This window comes from Musa acuminata, chromosome BXJ1-11, assembly GCF_036884655.1.
Source record: "Musa acuminata AAA Group cultivar baxijiao chromosome BXJ1-11, Cavendish_Baxijiao_AAA, whole genome shotgun sequence".
In the NCBI taxonomy this organism is placed as follows: Eukaryota; Viridiplantae; Streptophyta; class Magnoliopsida; order Zingiberales; family Musaceae; genus Musa; species Musa acuminata.
In genome coordinates this window covers 7,971,201-7,991,417 of record NC_088337.1, presented here as the reverse complement: position 1 = coordinate 7,991,417, position 20,217 = coordinate 7,971,201, and the positions used below count along the sequence as shown (strand labels likewise).

At 36.1% G+C, this 20,217-nt stretch overlaps 1 protein-coding gene and 1 long non-coding RNA gene across 2 annotated transcripts; one reads left to right on the top strand and one right to left on the bottom strand.

The window, feature by feature from the left end:
- Positions 1–2,754: 2,754 nt before the first annotated feature.
- Positions 2,755–3,645, bottom strand: LOC135596419 (vegetative cell wall protein gp1-like). The gene has a single exon (XM_065088470.1). It carries the CDS (start codon positions 3,643–3,645, stop codon positions 2,755–2,757), a length of 891 nt encoding a protein of 296 aa, XP_064944542.1.
- A 7,351-nt stretch (positions 3,646–10,996) lies between these two features.
- LOC135596584 (uncharacterized) lies at positions 10,997–14,398 on the top strand. Its single transcript, XR_010480969.1, has 4 exons — positions 10,997–11,125; positions 11,207–11,336; positions 11,425–11,551; positions 14,103–14,398. It is a non-coding gene; the product is annotated as an uncharacterized LOC135596584 (long non-coding RNA).
- The last annotated feature ends 5,819 nt before the right edge of the window (positions 14,399–20,217 follow it).

Sequence of the window (20,217 nt, the reverse complement as noted above, 5' to 3'; positions counted from 1 at the left end):
AGCCGATCACGCTTGTCTCAACCCAATTTTAATAGTCATCGACTCTGTTTCCTAGTAGTTCCCTGAGGAGGAATGTAGGAACATATTTTTCATTCTTGTCTCTGATCACCTTCTTTCTAAACCATCCAACAGGACTTTGTCTAGAATAAAATTTGACCCCATACCTCCTTCAACTACAATAGATGGTACGTATAGGTCGGTAAATAATGGAGGAAGGAGCACATTTAACTCTGAAAACTACATCATTTCTGGACATCCAGATCCTCCGTGCAATGATGGTTCTAAGAGACTAGTAATCTAGAGAATATGGTTAATCTATTTCAGATTGGTTCGTGAGATCTGTGTACAAATTAAATTTTTTTATTTGAGACTATTTTCTTCAAGGTAATTTGTTTAAGCCTATGTCCAAGTTGAATGAATCGACATTTGATTCATTCAACTTTGACATGTACTTTGAATGAGCCGACACGAAGTACAAGTTTCGACAAGACTTTCCTCCCTGCCTCGACGAATCATACACGTCGTTGACGATCCGACGAACTCTTGCTGGCCACGACCAGCAGCAGCAGATACACCACTCCCTGCCGGAAGAAGTGCCCGCTGTTACCAACGTTCAGAGTTGTATCATCTGTTTCTTCTTCGCTGTCGAAAGACGAAGTTGTATGGCGATTCAAAATGTCCGAGTCTAAATTAACAATGGCTGTGCTATTTCAGTATTGCATTTAAACAGAAAAATTCTATATATTCGAACACAGTCTTGATTGCTTTTGCTCTATCTATCCTTCCTTTTCGTTGTTCATGGTGAAACAGCACATCTTTCTTTTTTGCTTTGATGATCTCTTTTGCACTGTAGGAATAATGAGCTGACGTTAAGCTACTAAGTCTGTGGTTGGCATGGCATTTTTGGTCTGTCAAGTGCTTGTGCCCATCCATCCACGATTCCTGCGTCCTGGAAACTTATGCTTTTCCTTAGCCAGTCACTGGATTCAACTTGATTTGGGCAATCCATGTCAAATCTGATTCCTCTTTCTGCTGTAGAAAGCTTATCTTATAGTCGTGAGAAAATTCTCCTCCGGCACCTGTTGGCTTCCGTTCCTCACTCTCCTTCCCCATTCACCAGCTTGATGAAAAGATATAAACCATCTTGACCATGCATCCGTAGATTTATGAGCGCTGCTATTTATTTATTAATAAATTAAATTTGATTAGTTTAAAATATTTTATGTATATAATAATATTTATATAAAATAATAATAATTTCATTCTTTATTGAAGATTGGAAGTGATAGGAATAGTTAGTCTCATATTGGTTGAAAAGTAAACAAACCAAAAACTTATTAGCCCTCCGAGTCATCCTTCTCAAATACGTATTTTGGAGCTCACGAGTTCCGAAAGGGTAAAATCGTGTAGGTACGTGTATCGTCTAAAGTGGACAATTCCTCGTGAGCCTATTATACTAATGAGGACAAAACCTGACTTATCATATTGATGCTAGAAGGAGGGTCATAAGCTCTTGGCTCTCCTATAGGGGGAGTATTGATGAGGATATTTAGTTTCACATTGATTGAAAAATAAGAGAACTAAGAGTTTATAAGCCCTTGGGGTTATCCTTATCCTTAGAAGTACTTTTTAGAACTCACGAGTTTCAAAAAGATAAAATCGTATAAGTATATTCATCGACCAAAATGAATAATTACTCATGAGCCTATCACACCAATAACAATAAGAATATTTATTTTATTTTTCAAATCAAATCAAAATTATTTTTTTTTCAAAGGAAACATCTATTTTTTTAAATTTTATTTTGTACACTTTAATCCATGTATATTTCCATTCAGAAGTGTGGTAGTTAATTTTTTTTATTATATTTTAGTTTTGTTCCAAAACAAAAATCATCAATTTGTATCTGGATAGTTTCTTTCAGAAGCATGTGAAGCTTCAGGCAAGATGTTCATCTTTTATCTTATAGGAGGAACTTGAAATTCTTGAACCTTAGTCCTACATTGAGGGATTTCTCTCTTGAACTTTTTTACCTTACAAGTTTCATTAAAAGATTAAAAAGTAAGGTTGGCCCAACCCCATTAATATACACTTGAATTTGATAAGTTAGATTTAGGAATGATATATATTTGATTTATTTTATAGCAAATCACCCATGTCTACAGTAATTGTCGTTGGATAATTATAAAATTATCCATTTACCCTCTACTATAGTAATCACCACTGCATAAGTATCGCCAAGTGCCGCCCGCCCGAGTGTGTACCATGCGTTAACGTGGCATTCACCGACGTGTCGACCGAGTGTGCGCCACGTGAGAGCTTGCACCGCTCGCTACTATATTTGTATATTGCCATACGACACTTGCTTATTTGTTGTGTCTAATTAATTACAAATAAGCCACTTCCTACTTAACACAGAGGGGTGAAAACAAAATACACCAAAAATTCTGAAAAAAAATAAAAATAAAAATAAAAGTCTTCAGAATCTTTACGATTAAAAGAATCATCTCAGTTATATGTTTGGTGACTCCTTGATGACAGTTGCGCATGCGGTTGAGGAATAATAGGCTTATGATAGTATGCAATATCTAATTTTGATTTAATCAAAGATTATTTTATTATTATATCTCCGACACTTATTACAATAAATGCTCGCTGTAGAAAGGCAGAGTTATACCATGAGCAAACTCCTAGTGGAAACAAACGGACATATAGCTGATGCCGGCCATGGGCAGAAAGCATGTATAGCCGGTCTCAGTGCGGAGACGAAGGATTCTTGTGGCCATTGCTGGCGAGATTGATGTGCACGCCCGGGCTGCCGTGGGCGCAGGAGGTGTTGAAGAGCAACGAGTTGTTGACACTCTGCACGTTGCTGTTCACCAGCGACAACATCGGCTGCTGGTTGGTTGCGGCCTTCGTCACCTTTTCCTCGGCGTACGTCTTGCCCTCCGTGTTCTTCACGTCCTCAACCTGGGATTCGCTTTTCGCGTAGTGAACCTGCTGCCTTCTGCTCTGGTAACTGTAGGAGGAACCGAGATCCATGAACGCTCCGACGTTGTGTCCTGCAATGGTGATGGCCTTCATCTTGCGGATATCCTTCTTCTCGAGGGGAGAAGGAGAAGGGAATGCTTTCATGTCGGTGGGCTGTGCGCTGTGCTTGGAGGAGTCACTGTGGTTGCTGCTGCGGCTGTTCTTTTGCGCCTCCACGACGTCGTTGCTGGAACCGTTGGCGCCACTTTTCTTGGCGTTCTCTTGCTCGACTGTGCGCTTCGGTTCAGGCTCCGGATGTGGCACCGGAGTAGAAGAAGGCGGCCGTGTCGAGGTCATCCTGGAGGGCGAGGATGGTGGAGGGGAGGGAGTCTGGATCACCTTGGGAGACTGGGGAGGCGTCGGCGACCGGGTCGCCGCCGTCGCCACAGGCCTTGGCGACTGTGGGCGCTGTGGTGTTGGCGGGGCCACTGGTTGTGGTGATGTAGGCTGTGCCGGTTGTGCGGTCTGAGGCAATGCCCGGGGCTGAGTTGGCGGTGGTGGTGGATCTGATGCTAAAAGTGGTGACCTACCAAGGGCTAGCGATGCTTGGCGAATTGGCGGACCTCGAGGAGGCAGCGCCGGCTGGGGCGGCGGAGCTTGAATCTGCGGCTCCATTCGGGCCTGCGAGGCCAGTCGGAGCAACCACGGTCGGCCCGCCGGAGGCTGATTCTCCATCTCCCTCGCCCTGTGTCACTCGGGGGGATGGTGACAGAAGGGCTCCCTGCAGTCCTCTTTGTAGGTGGGGAGGACTGAGGAGACGTGTGACACAGCTAATATTAAACTACGGCAAAAGGCAACGAATCAGATACTTCCAACAGCGGAAGGAAAAGGGAGATGTGATGTAGATGTTCTCCAAAATGCATAAGATTGGTATCAAGTCATCGTGGAAAGCTGAAGAAAGGTGGCGTTCTGTACATGGTTCCTTTACGTAGCAGCAGCTCTGCAAATCTTCCGATGAACCGCTCAAACGTGCACACTCCAGTGTCGGTAAAGGATGAGGCCATGGTGCCTCCTTTGGAGCTCGGAAAGATTGGGTTGTGTAGGCCGAACAAGACACCGCGTGCCCTCCAGCCGATTTCTCGGGGGAATCTGGCATTGATGCTGTTCTCGAACTCGCTCTGCCGTTGACCTGCAGGAGGTGGAGGAGTCGCATCGCCTGATGTATGACGTGTCCTTTCTTTTTTCTCTGTGCTGGGGGCGCAGCAGAAAACGACTGGGTGATGCATCAGCACGGACATTGATGGAACAGACGGAGATAAAAAGAGGAACTCGTTCCCTCGATGAGCACAAGTCGATCCTCATCACAGAAGTGATCGAGAACAGTTCTTATAAGATGCTAAATTCTGTCCTATAATCTTCCAGATTAACATATATTTTTGGTCAAATTTAACTCCATTTTGTGAATGGGAATTATTTGGCTCAATTTGAAGCCACCATTCCTCGGTGAAAATAAATAAGCTTTAATGGAAAAAAAAGTAAAATAAAAAGAAAAGAATGGAATAGAAACGACGCGATAGATTCTTCATGTCGTTTGCCTCTTTGTTGTTGTTGCTTGTAGTTTGAGGTTGTATTGCATCAAAAGAAATATATAAAGTATTGGGAACAACTATTGTAGTAAAGTAATTCATTTCATTCTTTATGCATTAAAACGATTTTTCATCAAAATATTAACTTGTTACTGAAAGTAAATATAAAGTAAATATTTTACATGAAAAACTTAATACGGTAAAAATCACTGGACTGTAGTCTACTACAAACCTCTACTATCATCAATAATGATAATATGTTTATAATAAGTCTTCTCCAAATTAACTATAGAATCATAATAACATCAAGAATATAAATCTTAATTCAATAATAACATATTATCATCATAATATATTTCATCAAAGAAAATATTTAGACATCACCAAGTAGGTATATCAAAAAAGTATCTTATAGTATACAAATCATAGATCGACACCGTTAGGATTATAAAATTTGTTGCAAGGATTCTTCTCATAAAATTTGGGCTAAAACCGACGAAGTTTAATCACTTGATCGTCTAGCAAATACCTCAAACCTAGCTTTCTCTCTCTTCTTTCTTTCTTTGTTTTTTTTTTTTTTTTGTGCCGCCACACTTTTCAGTTCATTCCCTTCTATTTATGCACATCTCCGCTTCCCTTTTCTTTTATTTTTTTTAAATAAATGATTAGATTTGGGCTCAATGGTCCTATTATCTTGAACCTAATAACTCTCTCCCTCCAACTCATTTGGTGGGCTGTACTAAACCCGCTCTTCATCTACATGCTTCAAGTTTCTCCTTAGATAAAGACTTTGTCAATATATCTGATATATTCATATTGACATGTACATTTTCTAAGTGTAATTCTTTCATTTCAAGCACATCACAAATCTAATGATATCTTAAGTCAATATGCTTCGATCTAGAATGGTATATTGAATTCTTGGAGAGATAAATGATATTTTGACTATCATAATAAATAATATATCCTTCTTGTTTCAAGGCATTGCCTATAGAAACTTTTTCATCTATAAAGCTTCATTGCAGGCTTCGGTAATTGCTATGTATTTTGATTCAATGGTTGATAGAGTAATACAATTCTATAACTTAGACCGCCAAGAGACTGCTCCCCCTGTAATGTCATCAAGAATCCCGAAGTAGACTTCTTGGAATCAGTATCACCTGACATATCTGCATCTATGTACCCTTCTAGCACAGAGTCACCATTGCCAAAACATAAACATAACTTGAAAGTGCCTCTTAGACATTTTAATATTCATTTCACTATTGTTCAATGTTCCTTATCAAGATTAAAGAGAAATCGACTAACAACTCCAACTACATGAGTTATATCTAGCATAATGCAAACCATAACATACATCAAACTACCTACCATATATGAGTAAGACACTTTGGACATTTCTTCTTTTTCTTTTTCACTTGTAGGATATTATTTCGAACTAAGCTTGAAATGACTTGTAAGTAGAGAACAAACTGCTTTATCTTTACTCATGTTAAATCTTTTAAGAACCTTTTCAATGTAGATCTCTTGAGATAGTCAAATCTTCTCATTATTCCTATTATAAAGAATCTTCATATCAAGTATTTGTTTTGCTGATATAAGTCTTTCATGACAAAAGACTTATTTAGCTCTTTTTTAAGCTTCTTAATTTTACTAGCATCATGGCCAACAATCAGCATATCATCAACATATAGTAGAAGAATAATAAAATTATTATTTAAAATTTTTTTTGTAAACACATAATGATCAGATGTGGTTCTATTATACTATTGGTTAATAAAAAAGGAATCAATCTTCTTGTATCGCTGTCAAAGTACTTGTTTGAGTCTATATAAGCTTTTCTTAAGCTTGTACACTAGATTTTATTTTCTATGGTTGCTCCATGTAACTTTCTTCTTTTAAGTCACTATAAAAAAATATAGTTTTCGCATAAAGTTGCTCAACTTCTAAGTTTAAGTGGGCAGCTAAATCAAGAACAACTCGGATAGAGGACATTTTTACCATAGGATAAAAATATCTTCAAAGTCAATACCTTTTTTCTAACTGAATCCTTTCACAACTAGTCATGCCTTGTATATTTATTGTGAGCTATTATTTTCAGTCTTTAATTTATAAACTCATTTATTCTTAAGAGCTTTATTCCCTTTAAGCAACTTTACTAAGTCATGGGTATGGTTCCCAAGCATGAATCTCATCTATTTTTGCATGGCTTTAACCTACTCATTCTTGTACTCATATAAAAAAGTTTCTTAGTAAGTTTTTGGCTCTCTCCCATCAGTAAATATAATATACTCATATGGATGATTTCTTGTAGATGATTGTTGCTCTCTTGTGGATTTTCTTAATGGAATCTCAACTGGTGGTGGAGGTGCTTGCTCAAATTGTTCAGTTGGTTCAACATCATCGACTATAGGAGCATCATTACTGATATTCTCACCATAATCTTTTTGTTCATCTTCCTCATGATCATCATGAACTATAGGTAGAGGAATTAGACCCAAACTCTAAGGGATATAAACAGAGGTTTTTGGCTTCTCAATATTGTCTCTATTATTAAACAATTGGTCTTTAAGAAATATAACATCTTTGCTTCTAATAATTTTCTTGTTCATTAGATTCTATAATCTGTACATAAATTTTTCATGACCATACCCTAAGAAAATGTATGTGTTTGTCTTATTATCAAGCTTGTAGCTCTCATCTTTAGGAATATGAATAAATGTCTCGCACCCAAAGACTCTCAAGTGATTATAAGATACATATTTCCTTTTCGTACTTTCTCTAAAACATCGTCTTTCAGAGAAACTGATAGAGAAAGGTTTATCAAGTCAATTGTAGTTCTCAAAGCCTTCATTCAAAATGATTTAAATAACTTAGCATAATAAAGCATATACCTAATTTTTTCTTCAATGGTTCCATTCATTCTTTCTGTCATACCATTTTGTTGAGGAGTTTTAAGAACTATTTTCTCAAGCCTAATACCATGAAACTTGTAATAATTCTCAAAAGGACCCTTGTACTCACCACCATTATCTGCTCAAACACACTTTAGCTTTCTACTAGTTTCTCTTTCAACACTGATATGAAACTCTTTGAAAACATCGAGTACCTAATATTTAAATTTTAAAGTAAAAATCTAAACTTTTCTAGAATAGTCATCAATCAAAGTAATAAAATAAATAGCATCTCCAAGAGTTCTAATTTATATAGTACATATATCAGTGTAAACCAAATTAATAACATTTGATCTTCTATATGGTGAATATGTATGAAAGATAATTCTATGTATTTTTTTAACTAAGCAATGATCACAAGATTTAAGATATGTATCTTACGACTTTGGTAAGAATTGATTTCTACCAAGAGTTCGAAGTCCATTCTTGCTGATATGACTAAGTCTCTTATGTCAAACATCTATGCTTTCACCCTTTTTAATTGCATTAATCTTTCCTTTGTGTAGCTTAACTTCCCTAGCATAGAAAGAGTTTAGCTTCTTTTCTCTTGCCACAACTAGAGTACATTTAGTGAGCTTCCATTTGCTTTCACCAAAATAATTTGTAAATCCCTCATTATCAAGTATGCTTATAGATATCAAGTTAAGATGAATATATGGAACATGTCTAATATTTTTAAGTATTAATTTGCTCTCGGTACTAGTCTCCAAGCAAATATCGCAAATACTCATAATATTAGATGTACCACTGTTTTCCATTTTAACATTACCAAAATAACCAACATTGTAAGATTTGAAAAAAATCACTATAAAAAGTAATATGGAATAAAGTACCAAAGTCAATTACCCAATTACTATCTTGAGTTGCAAGACTGACACGTCCGTCATCATAAACAATAATGATATCACCTTCAGCAATAACTGTATTAGTTTTTTTCTCATTTTTCTTCTTTTCATTATGCTCTCGCTTCCAAAACCTACACTCTTTTCTCATGTGACATAGTATATTATAGTGGAAACACTGATATCTCTTTTAGACTTATATCTTCCTCTATAACCATGTGGATTTCTACTATGACTTCTTTCACGTCTTTCATATTTTTCAATAACAAGTACGCTAGAAGAAGATTATCTTTGTTATTTCTCTTTGGTATCTTCGTTTAGCAAATTGTCTTTAACCATGTTTATGGTTGGAGTCCTCTCTAGCGTGAAGTTAGAAATTATCAGCATATATGTTTTCCAACTTTTCGATAAAGAGCTGAGAAGTAACAATCATTGCATCTCATCATCTATATTTATTTTCATAGCAACCAGTTTATTTGTAAGACTTTGAAATAGACTTATATGCTCAACAATGTTGCCATCATCTTTATACTTTAAATTGATAAGTCTTCTAAGAAGAGAAATTACATCATTATCTTTTTCGTAAATAGATTTTCTAACCTTTACTAAGTAACATCAACTTTGATTTCATTAGAAATATGCTCATGCAAATTTATATTCATCCATCTTCTAATATAGGCAATAGCTTTTTTATATTGAACCTCTCATTCCTTATCTTCCATAGTAAAAGGTTTTTCTTTAACTTTGATGAGCTTATACAAATCTTTGCAATAGAACAAATCTTCCATCATACACTTCCAAGTGAAATAACTTGATTAGTTCAATTTAATCATACTATTTGACTCTGATACCACTTGTTAGGAAAAAATAATTATAGTGGGATAATTCTTTTCTCTCTTTGTGTATCAAAATGAGTTCATCACCAAAATACCAACTTGTTACTAAAAATAAATATTAACTAGAGCAGCATAAACAGTAGAACAATGAATCAATCACAAAGTGAGATACTGAATTTTTACGTGAAAATTCCAATACGGAAAAAACTACGGGACCGTAGTCCACTTCAAACCTCCACTATCACTAATAATGATAATAGGTTTACAACAAGTTTTCTCCAGAATAACTAAAGGATGATAATAACATCAAGAATATAGATTTTAGTTCCACAATAATATATTATCATCACCATAAATAAATTTTATCAAAAAAAGATTTAGATTTCACTAAGTGAGTATATCAGAAAAGTATCTCAAAGAGGATAAATCACAGATTAACACTGTTAAGATTATAGAGCTTGTTGCAAGGATTATTTTCATAAAATTTGGATCAAAACTAATAAAGTTTAGTTGCTTGATCGTCTAATAAAAAGCTCAAACCTAACTTTCTCTCTCCTCTATCTCTCTCTTTCTTTTTTTCATCTCATTTTCTTTAGTTCGTTCGCTTGCATGTCTTAATTTCTTTTTTTAATTTTAATAATTAATTAGATTTTAGCTCAATGGTCCTATTGTCTGATCCAGGCTCACCTATGAGCTGGACCCAACACCAACGTTAGTTGAAGGACATCAACCATGTAAGGGAAGTTGAGTCAACAAAATTGTTACCCTATTCTGTTCATGATTTTACACTCACACTCATAATCATACGAGACATATAATTGTTTGTAATATTAATCATGATGATGATAACACTATATAAAAATGTTTGCAAGTATGTTGTTAAGGGCTCATGACTCTTTCAAGCTTATAAACTTTGTATTTAGCTGAATCTTTCAAATATAAACTAACTTAATATTATAGAAACTTTGTTTGGTTTGCCTTCCATATAATTTTTATAGAATATAGGGTTGGATCTTTGCTTTCCTAACACCATAACCTAAGAATAACCTAAGATGAGGTGTTAATCGATTTTTTCCTAACATTATAATATAAGACGAGACATTGGTCGATCCGAGAAACGATGATAGTGATGCTAAGAGTTAACAATCAACTTAGGGATCACCAAATAACTCTTTCACTCTATAGGGATATTGAGGGGCATAGCACAATAAATCTTGGGATAGGATTGGTTTGCCCCGGTGACTAATCATGCCATAATGTACTTCTATCTATTCTATTACATCGATAACTAAAATCGAACATACATATGATGATCTTCATGTGTAAAAGAAATATTATAAAAAAATGATAGATGATAATACTTAGATCTAAATAGATATATTGAATGGATATTTCAAGTCTAATTTAATATAAAAGTGAAACATGTTTGGTTTTGAATCTCGAGACAACTAAAAGATTATCTTCATATATTCATAAGTAGTTATTTAAAAAAAGTTAGATATAATTTCGAGCATTTTATGTATAATTTCGTCAAAAAAAATCAAAACAAAAATATGACTTATTCCGGATGGCCATATCCGATTTACCAATTCGTGGATTACGAACGGTGACAAATCCGCAGCACGTGCGACGAATTATGATCCGCCCAGAAACCCGTCGAGCCAACTGAGGTGACCAAATTTGATATGCTCACCCATTCTGTCGCCTACACCACCAGTCCGGGGGGGCCCAGTCGCTGAACTAAATTCCACTCTCGCGGGTAAAGTAAAATTTATGGTGTCGTTATATCAATTCAATTCTTCTATCCCCCGGCAACGCGAGGGACGGCGAACGCTTTCGAGCTCGCCGTCGACGCCCAAGGCGACCTTAAGCAGATCCCTCCTCCGTCTTCGCCAAATCATCATGCTAAATGCTCCGAGATATACACAATCCCTCAGGTACCGAATATTTCTCTGACCTTGATCCTCGATTTGTTCCTCCAATCCATGCCTGATTTTAGCTGCTTCCTTGGATTCTAGGGTTTCATCCAATTTGATCCTCTCCCTTGATTCAATATCATGTTGGACCCGTTTCTTGGATTTCCTCGCGTCATGGGTCGGTTGACGTCGGCCTCTCCGACGAAGAGAGCGAGCGCCGCCTTCATAACAGGTCTTTTGCTCGTCAATCCATCATGACGAATCGATTCGTGTGCTGTGTGATCTTGGAAGCCATAAAGAGTTCACTTTGTTGTGGGCAGGTTATTGTGTAGGAGCAGGCAAAGGGGGTTCCTTGAATTGGATTTGGTAGTGGGGACATGGGTAGGGGAGCACATTCGTGCCTTGGATCAGCTCCATATCAGAGCCCTCATGGATGTTCTTGACCTGGTGAGTTTAGTTGATTTGTGTTCTATCTTAATTTGCTTGCCTCATATTACTCTGTTGCAATGTTCCTGAATTTAGCATATCTAAAGCTGCTGAGCCATATAGGTACCAAAAGTGTTCCATTGTTCTTCTCTGCTCTGATGAAATCATCTTATGATGTCTATTAAGGTCATCTTTTAGGTCTCATCATGCCGTGTGGGGTTTGAATCATCTTTTAGGTCTCATCTTTTAGGTCTATTAAGGAACGGAAATTGTCAATAAGAAGAATGTGTACTAGTATTACAGTAAGCCAAAATGATCCTCCAATTTACAATGTTATCCTCATTCAGATTTCTTTTTTTTTTGCTGATCCTCATTCAGATTTCAAACAACAGGTATTTCATGCTAGAATTGCATTTATTCAATCTCTGGAATTGGTGTTATAACTTACTGTTGAGCAGCTTTTGAGACTTATGCTTATGTTGCAATTGGTATTAGGGGCAGTGGCAGCATGGTGCTTCATATTTGGGTTTGTAGTTGGGGAAAAGAAGTAGTGTTGTCTATTCTTTTTGAATTCTCAAAATACTTGTCTGAATAGTCTTTAGCCATAACTGAGATCTTAGTTTATAAAAGATATTAATTGTTGAGGCAGGTATAAATTGCTTCAAGTTGGAACAATAACATGCTTGGGTGATGAACTTAAAGAGGCACCCTCTCTAGGTTCTTTTCCATTGTGAGAGCATTAAAGTAGATCCACCTTATTGATGCAACCAAAAGACAAACCAAGAAAACACCTTTTACCATGGTCAAAATTTCAACATTTTACAATTAAGTGTGCCGGTGACCTATTATTTCATTCATTTGTAACCGTGAATTAGGACTTTCTTTTCAAGCATCATATCAGAGGGTAATTTAGGCTTGTCATGCATGCATCTTGTACAACTATGTCAGAAACTTTTTGATGCCCACGTTTCTGAACCTATTTGCTCACTCAGTTCAATTAGGTTATGTAGGGTAACTACATTCATCACTTGAAGAGCAGCAGAGAGTTTTCTTCCAGTCAATTTGTTCATGTTCCTTTGTGCATCCACATATAATCATCATTAAGACTAAAGTGCTGCCATATAAGATATTCAAAATTGTTATGAAGGACTCTTCATCCTTTTTCCACTTACTATATCTTGCCTTGGTTCTAGAGCTCCACATGCCAATACAACTTTCTTTCATTTTCTGTCTGTTTAGCAGAATTATCAAATTGTTGCCATTCATTGTCATGGATCACACCTTCAATCCAACATCTGTATGTTGTTTGATAGATATGTACAATATATCTTTCATCAAATTTAGCTACCTTTACCTCCACATATACAATCTTATTAACTATTCATGTAATCATAAAAAAATTATCTTCAGTTTGCTTATTCAACCATGTATGCCGAATCATTTCTTCCAGAGTAGTATCCTTGGTAACTCTTCTAATGAACCTTTATAACCTGACATGTCATATGCTTCATTTAATTCAATATTAGATCAGACATGTATATAGAAGAACATCTTCATGAGATTGGGATGCAAGAAATCGACTCTATACATATTGATAAAAGATATATCAAGGAAAATACTTCAAAAGCAAAATAAACTGATGTCATACTCATCAGAACTTGAACATTTTCAGCAGTTATTTGATTGATAATTCAGACAAGGTACACCTATTGAAGTTTATTATACTGCTTATAAGCTTAGTATTTTCCACAATAGCACTCAATTGGTTTATTAAAGCTCTTAACTCTTATGAATTCTGAAATAACTTCCTAGGTATTTGCTTACAAGTGAAACCAACACTGAATTTTGAGAAGTTCCAACTTTTGATATATCACCTTAATTGCTTCCCTCTTCATATTGCCATCACAAAATTATTATCCTAGTTCTTCAGATCTTTATTCATAGATTTGGTACTTTTGTTCAGATTTTGGGTGCAAATAGTTGCCTACCTCATTATTATTGAGGCTTTTAGTGTGTTGTGTGTGATATCAGGGACACCATGTATTTGCTATATGTCAAGTTTAATTCAATAATCTAGCGTGGTGGCCCTTCTCTAATCTTAGTTTCTCTTTGCTCAATTTCTGAAGTATTAATGTTATGATTGGCAACTATTGTACAAGTTGAATTTGTTATCAAGAAGGTAACTTGGAATGAGGAGGATTAAGAAGAAACTTACAATAGTAGCGTGGTCCTTATTCCAAATGTCTCTAATATTAATTTGCCTTTCTTGATTTCTGAATGTATTAACACATATAACTAGCAACTGGCACAGGTTCATTATGTTATTAAGAATGTAATTTGGAATAAGGAGGATTGGGAAGAAATTCACAATAATAACATGGTCTTGCTCCAATTGAATAAATTAATGGTAATAACATGGTTTTTATTCCACATAGCTACACTAGTCCCTGCATGAGTGTAGCAATTATTTACATATTTTGTTGGCTTTATCTGCCACTTTTAGTGCTAATGAGTTTGCTAGATGTTTCTTCTGTAGTATTGACACTGCCTTTGCTTGTAAAAAATTCTGCAGGAAAGCCCAGATCTGTGGAAGTGGCTTACTGCTAAGAGCAAGCACCAGAAGCAGTCAAGAACAATCCTGTATAGCATTTCAAACATAAAAAATCTGTGTTTCCTTTTAGTATTATGTTTATTTTCATGTTTTATATTTTTCTAACTGTGTTCTGTGGGTATTGTGTGTTATCCACTCCAAGATTATGTCAAATCTACACGGCTGCACCGGAGACCTGAGCAAATCCTAGTCCTGCAGCTTAATCTCTTGAGCTCGATTAATGTACCATTTGTTCTTTCAATATATTCTTTTCTACAGCTTCTCTGTGGTCGATAATTTATCAAAATGCTCGCTCGAATTTCTTCACCGTCAGATTGTTTCTTTCTTTTCTTTTATATTTTCATCGGAAGTGTGATTTTTATGTGGTGACAGATTGGTTTGTAAATTATGGGAAGATACATATAAGCTTACATATCATTCTTAGAGGGTGAACTACAAAGGTTCACAAGTACATTGTTTTAGTCTGAGCCCAAGCATGGACAACTTGTTTCTTACTTTCTGCTGCTACTTGTGGGTCGATACACAAAACTGTACTAACCACAATATCCAACCTGCCACCTGCTCACAACATAGGAATGTCTTGGTCCATTTTGAGGCAGAGGATTGAAGGCTTATAATCATGAAGGAAACATGCATCTGAAAAATTTCTGGGAGAAATTTTTGAACCTGTGAACTAAATGAAATATGTTCTGTGCATTCGCAGTCATGTTTTCATATGTCTACAAAGGTTAGTTCTCATAGATAGGCCTCTTAACATTTTATTCGAAGAATATTTCATTGATGATAGAGTAAAACTCTATGTTCTTGAGGTTTTAAAGATTACCAACGTTTCTAAAGTATCTATCAGATTGTCCTTATAGACTATCAATAATGTTAGATTTTTCATCGACATCATCGATGGTAATAAGAATTCAATTATATTATATTAAAATAAAATTATAATTTTATATTTAAAATGTTAATTTGATGATGATATATTAAATTTATTTATCAGGATTTAAAATCTTATTTGATACATTTGATGTGTTTGGTTTATTTTTATTTAAATTTAAAATGACAATCTTATCAGATTGTCCTTAGAGACTATCATTAAAGGTAGATTTTTCATCGACATCTAATTGGTTTGGATCCATTCTTTAGTCAATCGACGGTAGTAAGAATTCAATTATAATATATTAATTTGATGATGATATATTAAATTTATTTATCAGGATTTAAAATCTTATTTGATATATTTTGATGTGTTTGGTTTATTTTTATTTAAATTTAATAATAATAATAATAATAATAATAATAATAATATTATTATTAATATAAATTTGTTTGAGATCATATAATTGAGGTGAAAAAACATATACCGTATGGAGTTGGATAATGGATCTGTCTTCCACCCATCAATCATTTCCTTCTCTCTGGCAGTGCACAAAAGCGTGACTTCAGGTCAAGCCTTTGAGCCGCAAAGATTGACGTGAGCTCGCATGCCACGCACCAGTGGTGAAAACGATACGCGATGGTGAAAAGACACGGACAGGAATCGCGCGCCCACCCATCCTCGAAGAGATCGCCACGTGCTCACATCTGTTCTTGGGCCCCCACACCGTCACTCTACCCAATTCCTCGGCCACTCGACGTCTCGACAGAGCGAGTATTTTGATTATCGATAGTAATGTTTCGTGATCAAATCTTATTTTCGTAAGAAAAATACATATGGAAATATTTTTCTGTATACAAGACATATTTAAGAAAACATCCAATGATTAACATATTTGTATATATAATAAAGTGATCAAGGATTTGAATCTCGTCATAAACAACTCTAATGCATATAGTAACATACAAAAATAATTTAAAAATAAACCAACAGATAGACAATAGAATCCTAGACATACAATTTAAAAAAATAAAAAAAGAATGTTTATGGGGGAAAAAATGCCAATATTATATAGATAAAACAATTAAAAAGAATTTGGATGACAATTTCCTCTCCACGCTAGCTAGTTACTAGCAATTATAGAAAACATTGACCGTTCAGTTGGCAACTTTGTTATGTTATGTCAATATCAATTTAAGTATCATGAAAATATCTCTAATAGTGTTCGACATTGACCATCCGAGTTCCGGAGACTTTGTTCGTCAAAGCTTTCATTAGAGTTACTAGTTATGACCATCCGATGGTTTCGGAGACTTTGTTTGTCATAGCTTTCATTAGAGTTAATAATTATGTCAGGTATTTTTTTAGTAATTTAAGTATGTACTGAATAAAAAGATATCTATCATTATGTTATAGCAGGTTATGAGTTTAAATTTAATTTTTTATGTTATTAGGAAAAATCATCCTCGATCTCTAAGTCTACCCGACGTGATACAAACTCAAGAGTATAGGAGTATTTGAAGTGGCTCCGAAGTAGATTTGAGGTGGAAGTGTCAAGCTCTCGGGGCGTCACCTATATTAAAATCGGTGTCAAAGAAAATTTTTCGACCCGGTCCCTCTAATCCTCAAGTTAGTCCGAGGTCATTTTTGGATATGGGTTTTTTCTCGAAAAGTGAGTCATCTGTCGTAGCGTTGGGAAATACCTTTTATACCTGACCTTAGAGGGGACAACTTGTAACCGCTCCAACGTCCCCCTCTTGGTATTTTGTCCACATGGGTGGTAGGGGGAAGATAGTCTCGAACGGCCTGCCTTAGGCACATGTCTCTGATATATTTCGTCATGTGCCTTCAACGTAACAAATTTCTCTTAAGTATAGGTTAGCCTATGATCCCGTTGTACGCCAAGAGGATGTTGACCACCATGAATTTGGTCACCACTGTTTTTGAGCAGGGCTCATTGCCGAATATAACGTGTCAGCTCATGGTCCCGAGAGAGAAGATGAAGTTGCTAGTGAACCTCGTCAGCGAAAAAGTCATAAGGGCAAGATTGTTAGTCGAAAGCCTAATTTTTTGAATAGTGCCAAAGTAGAGGATATCGATTGAGTTACATATATCGATCACCAAAGGCATCATCATGATTTGAGTCGAGGTACTCTATCTCTTCTTCCTTGAATATTATTTTTGAGTCGTCTTCAGACCTCGAGCGCTTTTTAATAGCAGCTCGGGTATAGACTTTGCAACCCGAGGAGTTGTCTCATCCCAAGGTAGGTCCACTGATGATAATGTCGATCTATCTCTCCACCAACCCCTAAGGTCGAGGTGAGGGTTCTCGATGCCTCTAAACGAACCTCCCCAAGTGTCGTCGATGAATGAGTTCTTCAATTTGCTCCTTCAAATCGTGATAGTCCTTCGTATCATGACCATAATCATGGTGGAAGTGGTAGTACCTAGATTTGTTCCTCTACTCTAATGGTATCTTCATCGATTAAGGGTCTTTCAAGAGCCAATTTTTTGTTTATTTGCAAAAAGACGTCGGTTTTAGTCATATTTAAGGGAGTCGACTAGGACCTACGGCAAGATAACTCGGATCGGTCATTTATTCTTCATTGTGGTGACTTCAGGGTTGGGACTGATGGTAGTCGCTCTTGTCTTAGCCTTTTACATATCTCATCACACTTACTCAAAACCATTGCCTCAGTGGTAATATATTGGTTGGCTCTCTTGAGCACCTTGGGCATTGTTGCTAGTGGCCTCTCTACCAATGATCATAAAAAGTGATAGTGTTTTAGCTCCACCATGGAAGCCTATATTACAAGCAATATATGGTCTTCTTGCACACCTCGGATCTCACTAGTGAATTGAGTGACAAAGTCAGATATTGTTTCTTCCTCCCCTTGCCTAAGTCCGAGAAGCATCATCGTTGATGACCTTGGACACACATTCTCGAGGAAGTAGAGCTCAAACTCTATGAGTTAAGCAAAGGAGCCAACTGAGAGAGGCTTCAAGTTGTTGGGACAACGAAAGAACATTAAAAACATCATATGCGTAGCGGAAGAACATTAAAAACAAAATCCCCTATTTTCCAAAGATGTGTTTGTCATCGTGCGAAGATTGGTGCGCAAAATCCGTGAAACTTAAAACTATGTATATGAAATATTGTGTTACCTAGAGAGATCGTACATCCCTGAATCCCTACAGATCTATAGGAGAGGGTGAAGGAGGTCAAGCGTCTTCCTCTCTAGTAGTGATCCACACAACAAGATTGTGATGATGCTCCTCAAAACTCTAGGCCTAATATCTGAGGAGGAGAAGGAGAGGAGAATAGGAGAGGGAACCCAAAATGCTCTAGCCTATGAACCATTAGTTCCCTCCTATTTATAAAGGGCCCCTATCAACTTAACCCTAATGGATCATGCCCTATTGAGTATTAGATCACCATCCAACTACCCAAGCATATTAGATTAGTGAATCTCTATCCAATAATCTCTCATTGGCTCTTATTGCATCTCATCCTTAGGATCCTAATTTAGGGGCTTATTGGATATCCAATAAGATAGGGGCTCCGGCGGATATCTCATATATGAACCTCTACTCATCGCAATACCTATCGTATGTGTATGACCCTCTAGGACCAATATTGAAGAGTCATACTTGTCAGAATTCTTTCTAAATCAGTGAATTATTATTTCCATAATAATTCACTCAACTCATCGACTACGGACGTACTAGGCCACTACGCCACAGTCCTCAAATGATATAAGGGAATCCAATCTATTGAACATGTCTATCCTAAGTTACTATATACATATAGTCCTTCATTTATCTAATATCCCAAAGACCGTATACTGGGCATGGTATTGTCAGACTCATACGGTTTTTACTCGAGTCTCACTCTAATCGGATTCTCCCGGAGAACTATTTCTCTCTCAATCCTATCACGCCCCTCTCGAATTTAATTTTCATTCAGGAGGTGTGAACCTAACTCAAAATTGATAATATTATAATTTAACAAACAATCCAAGATCCAATTACATATTTGAGGTCACTAATAAAAACATTCAAGTCATTCACCTTTACAATCCACAATTCACAAAACCTGTGCAGTTTATGATCATACATCATGTCACTATATGATTCTTAAAATCGAAAGGCAACTTAACTAAACCATACCCACATCATAAATCCATAGTTGTGAGAATCTATACATTTATAAAACCAACATGTACCACATGTTTATATCATTCATTACATAAATTTAACTAAACATTCCCAAAATCATAACATGAGAGGTACTTTTCAAATATTTACAAGATACATCAATCTAGATTTGTCATTGATACACACAAAAGGAACTTATACAACATCAACATATCAAGTACAAAAGATTTGCCCCAAAATTTTCTAGCTTCCCACTGCCTCAACCCAAACTACATATTTTAGCGAGTGATAAGCTATCCTGAAAAATTTATATATCAACGGGGTGAGCATATAAAGCTCAGCAAGCGACTAACATATCCATAGCAAAGAGAACAGTTTTTCAAACAAATAAGGTATCAAAAATACAAAGCAGAGATACAAGATGAAACAGAAGCATGTGTTGTTTGAATGCAGAATTACGATGTCATTTCGTTCGAAGCATGTTTTGTTCATATAATCGAGGAAGGGTAATTGGAGCATATCATTGACATAAGGAGCATATCCATGGCATATGATAATTTTAAGGTATAACAAAGACTTATAACATTTCGGAAGCATATCAAAGAACAAAACATAAATATAAGCTCAAATGTCACATGACGATGCATTCATTTCATTCTTATCCAAAACATGCACAGAAACATAGCAAAAGCTTTGGATATTATATCAAACACATAGAAGATAAAGCGGGATCATAACATAATATGGTCCATCCATTTCTGAATGACCACCAAACATAAGTCTCCCACGTTTGGGAGCTCCATCCACCCACGTCTGAGTGAAGTCATAGGGGGTCGACAGAGCATCGCGGGCTCTAAGCATAACTCCCTTTACCATTTCTAGCAAAGGTTCACATTTATCCCACAAACACCAGAGTATAAAGGGACAGTATGAATAATGAAATTAGCATATATCGGAAGCACATACGGAACAACGAAATGTATATATGCCTTTCGAGTCAATATGATACAAACATAATCTTTCACAAATGTATTCAGATTTGAAAGG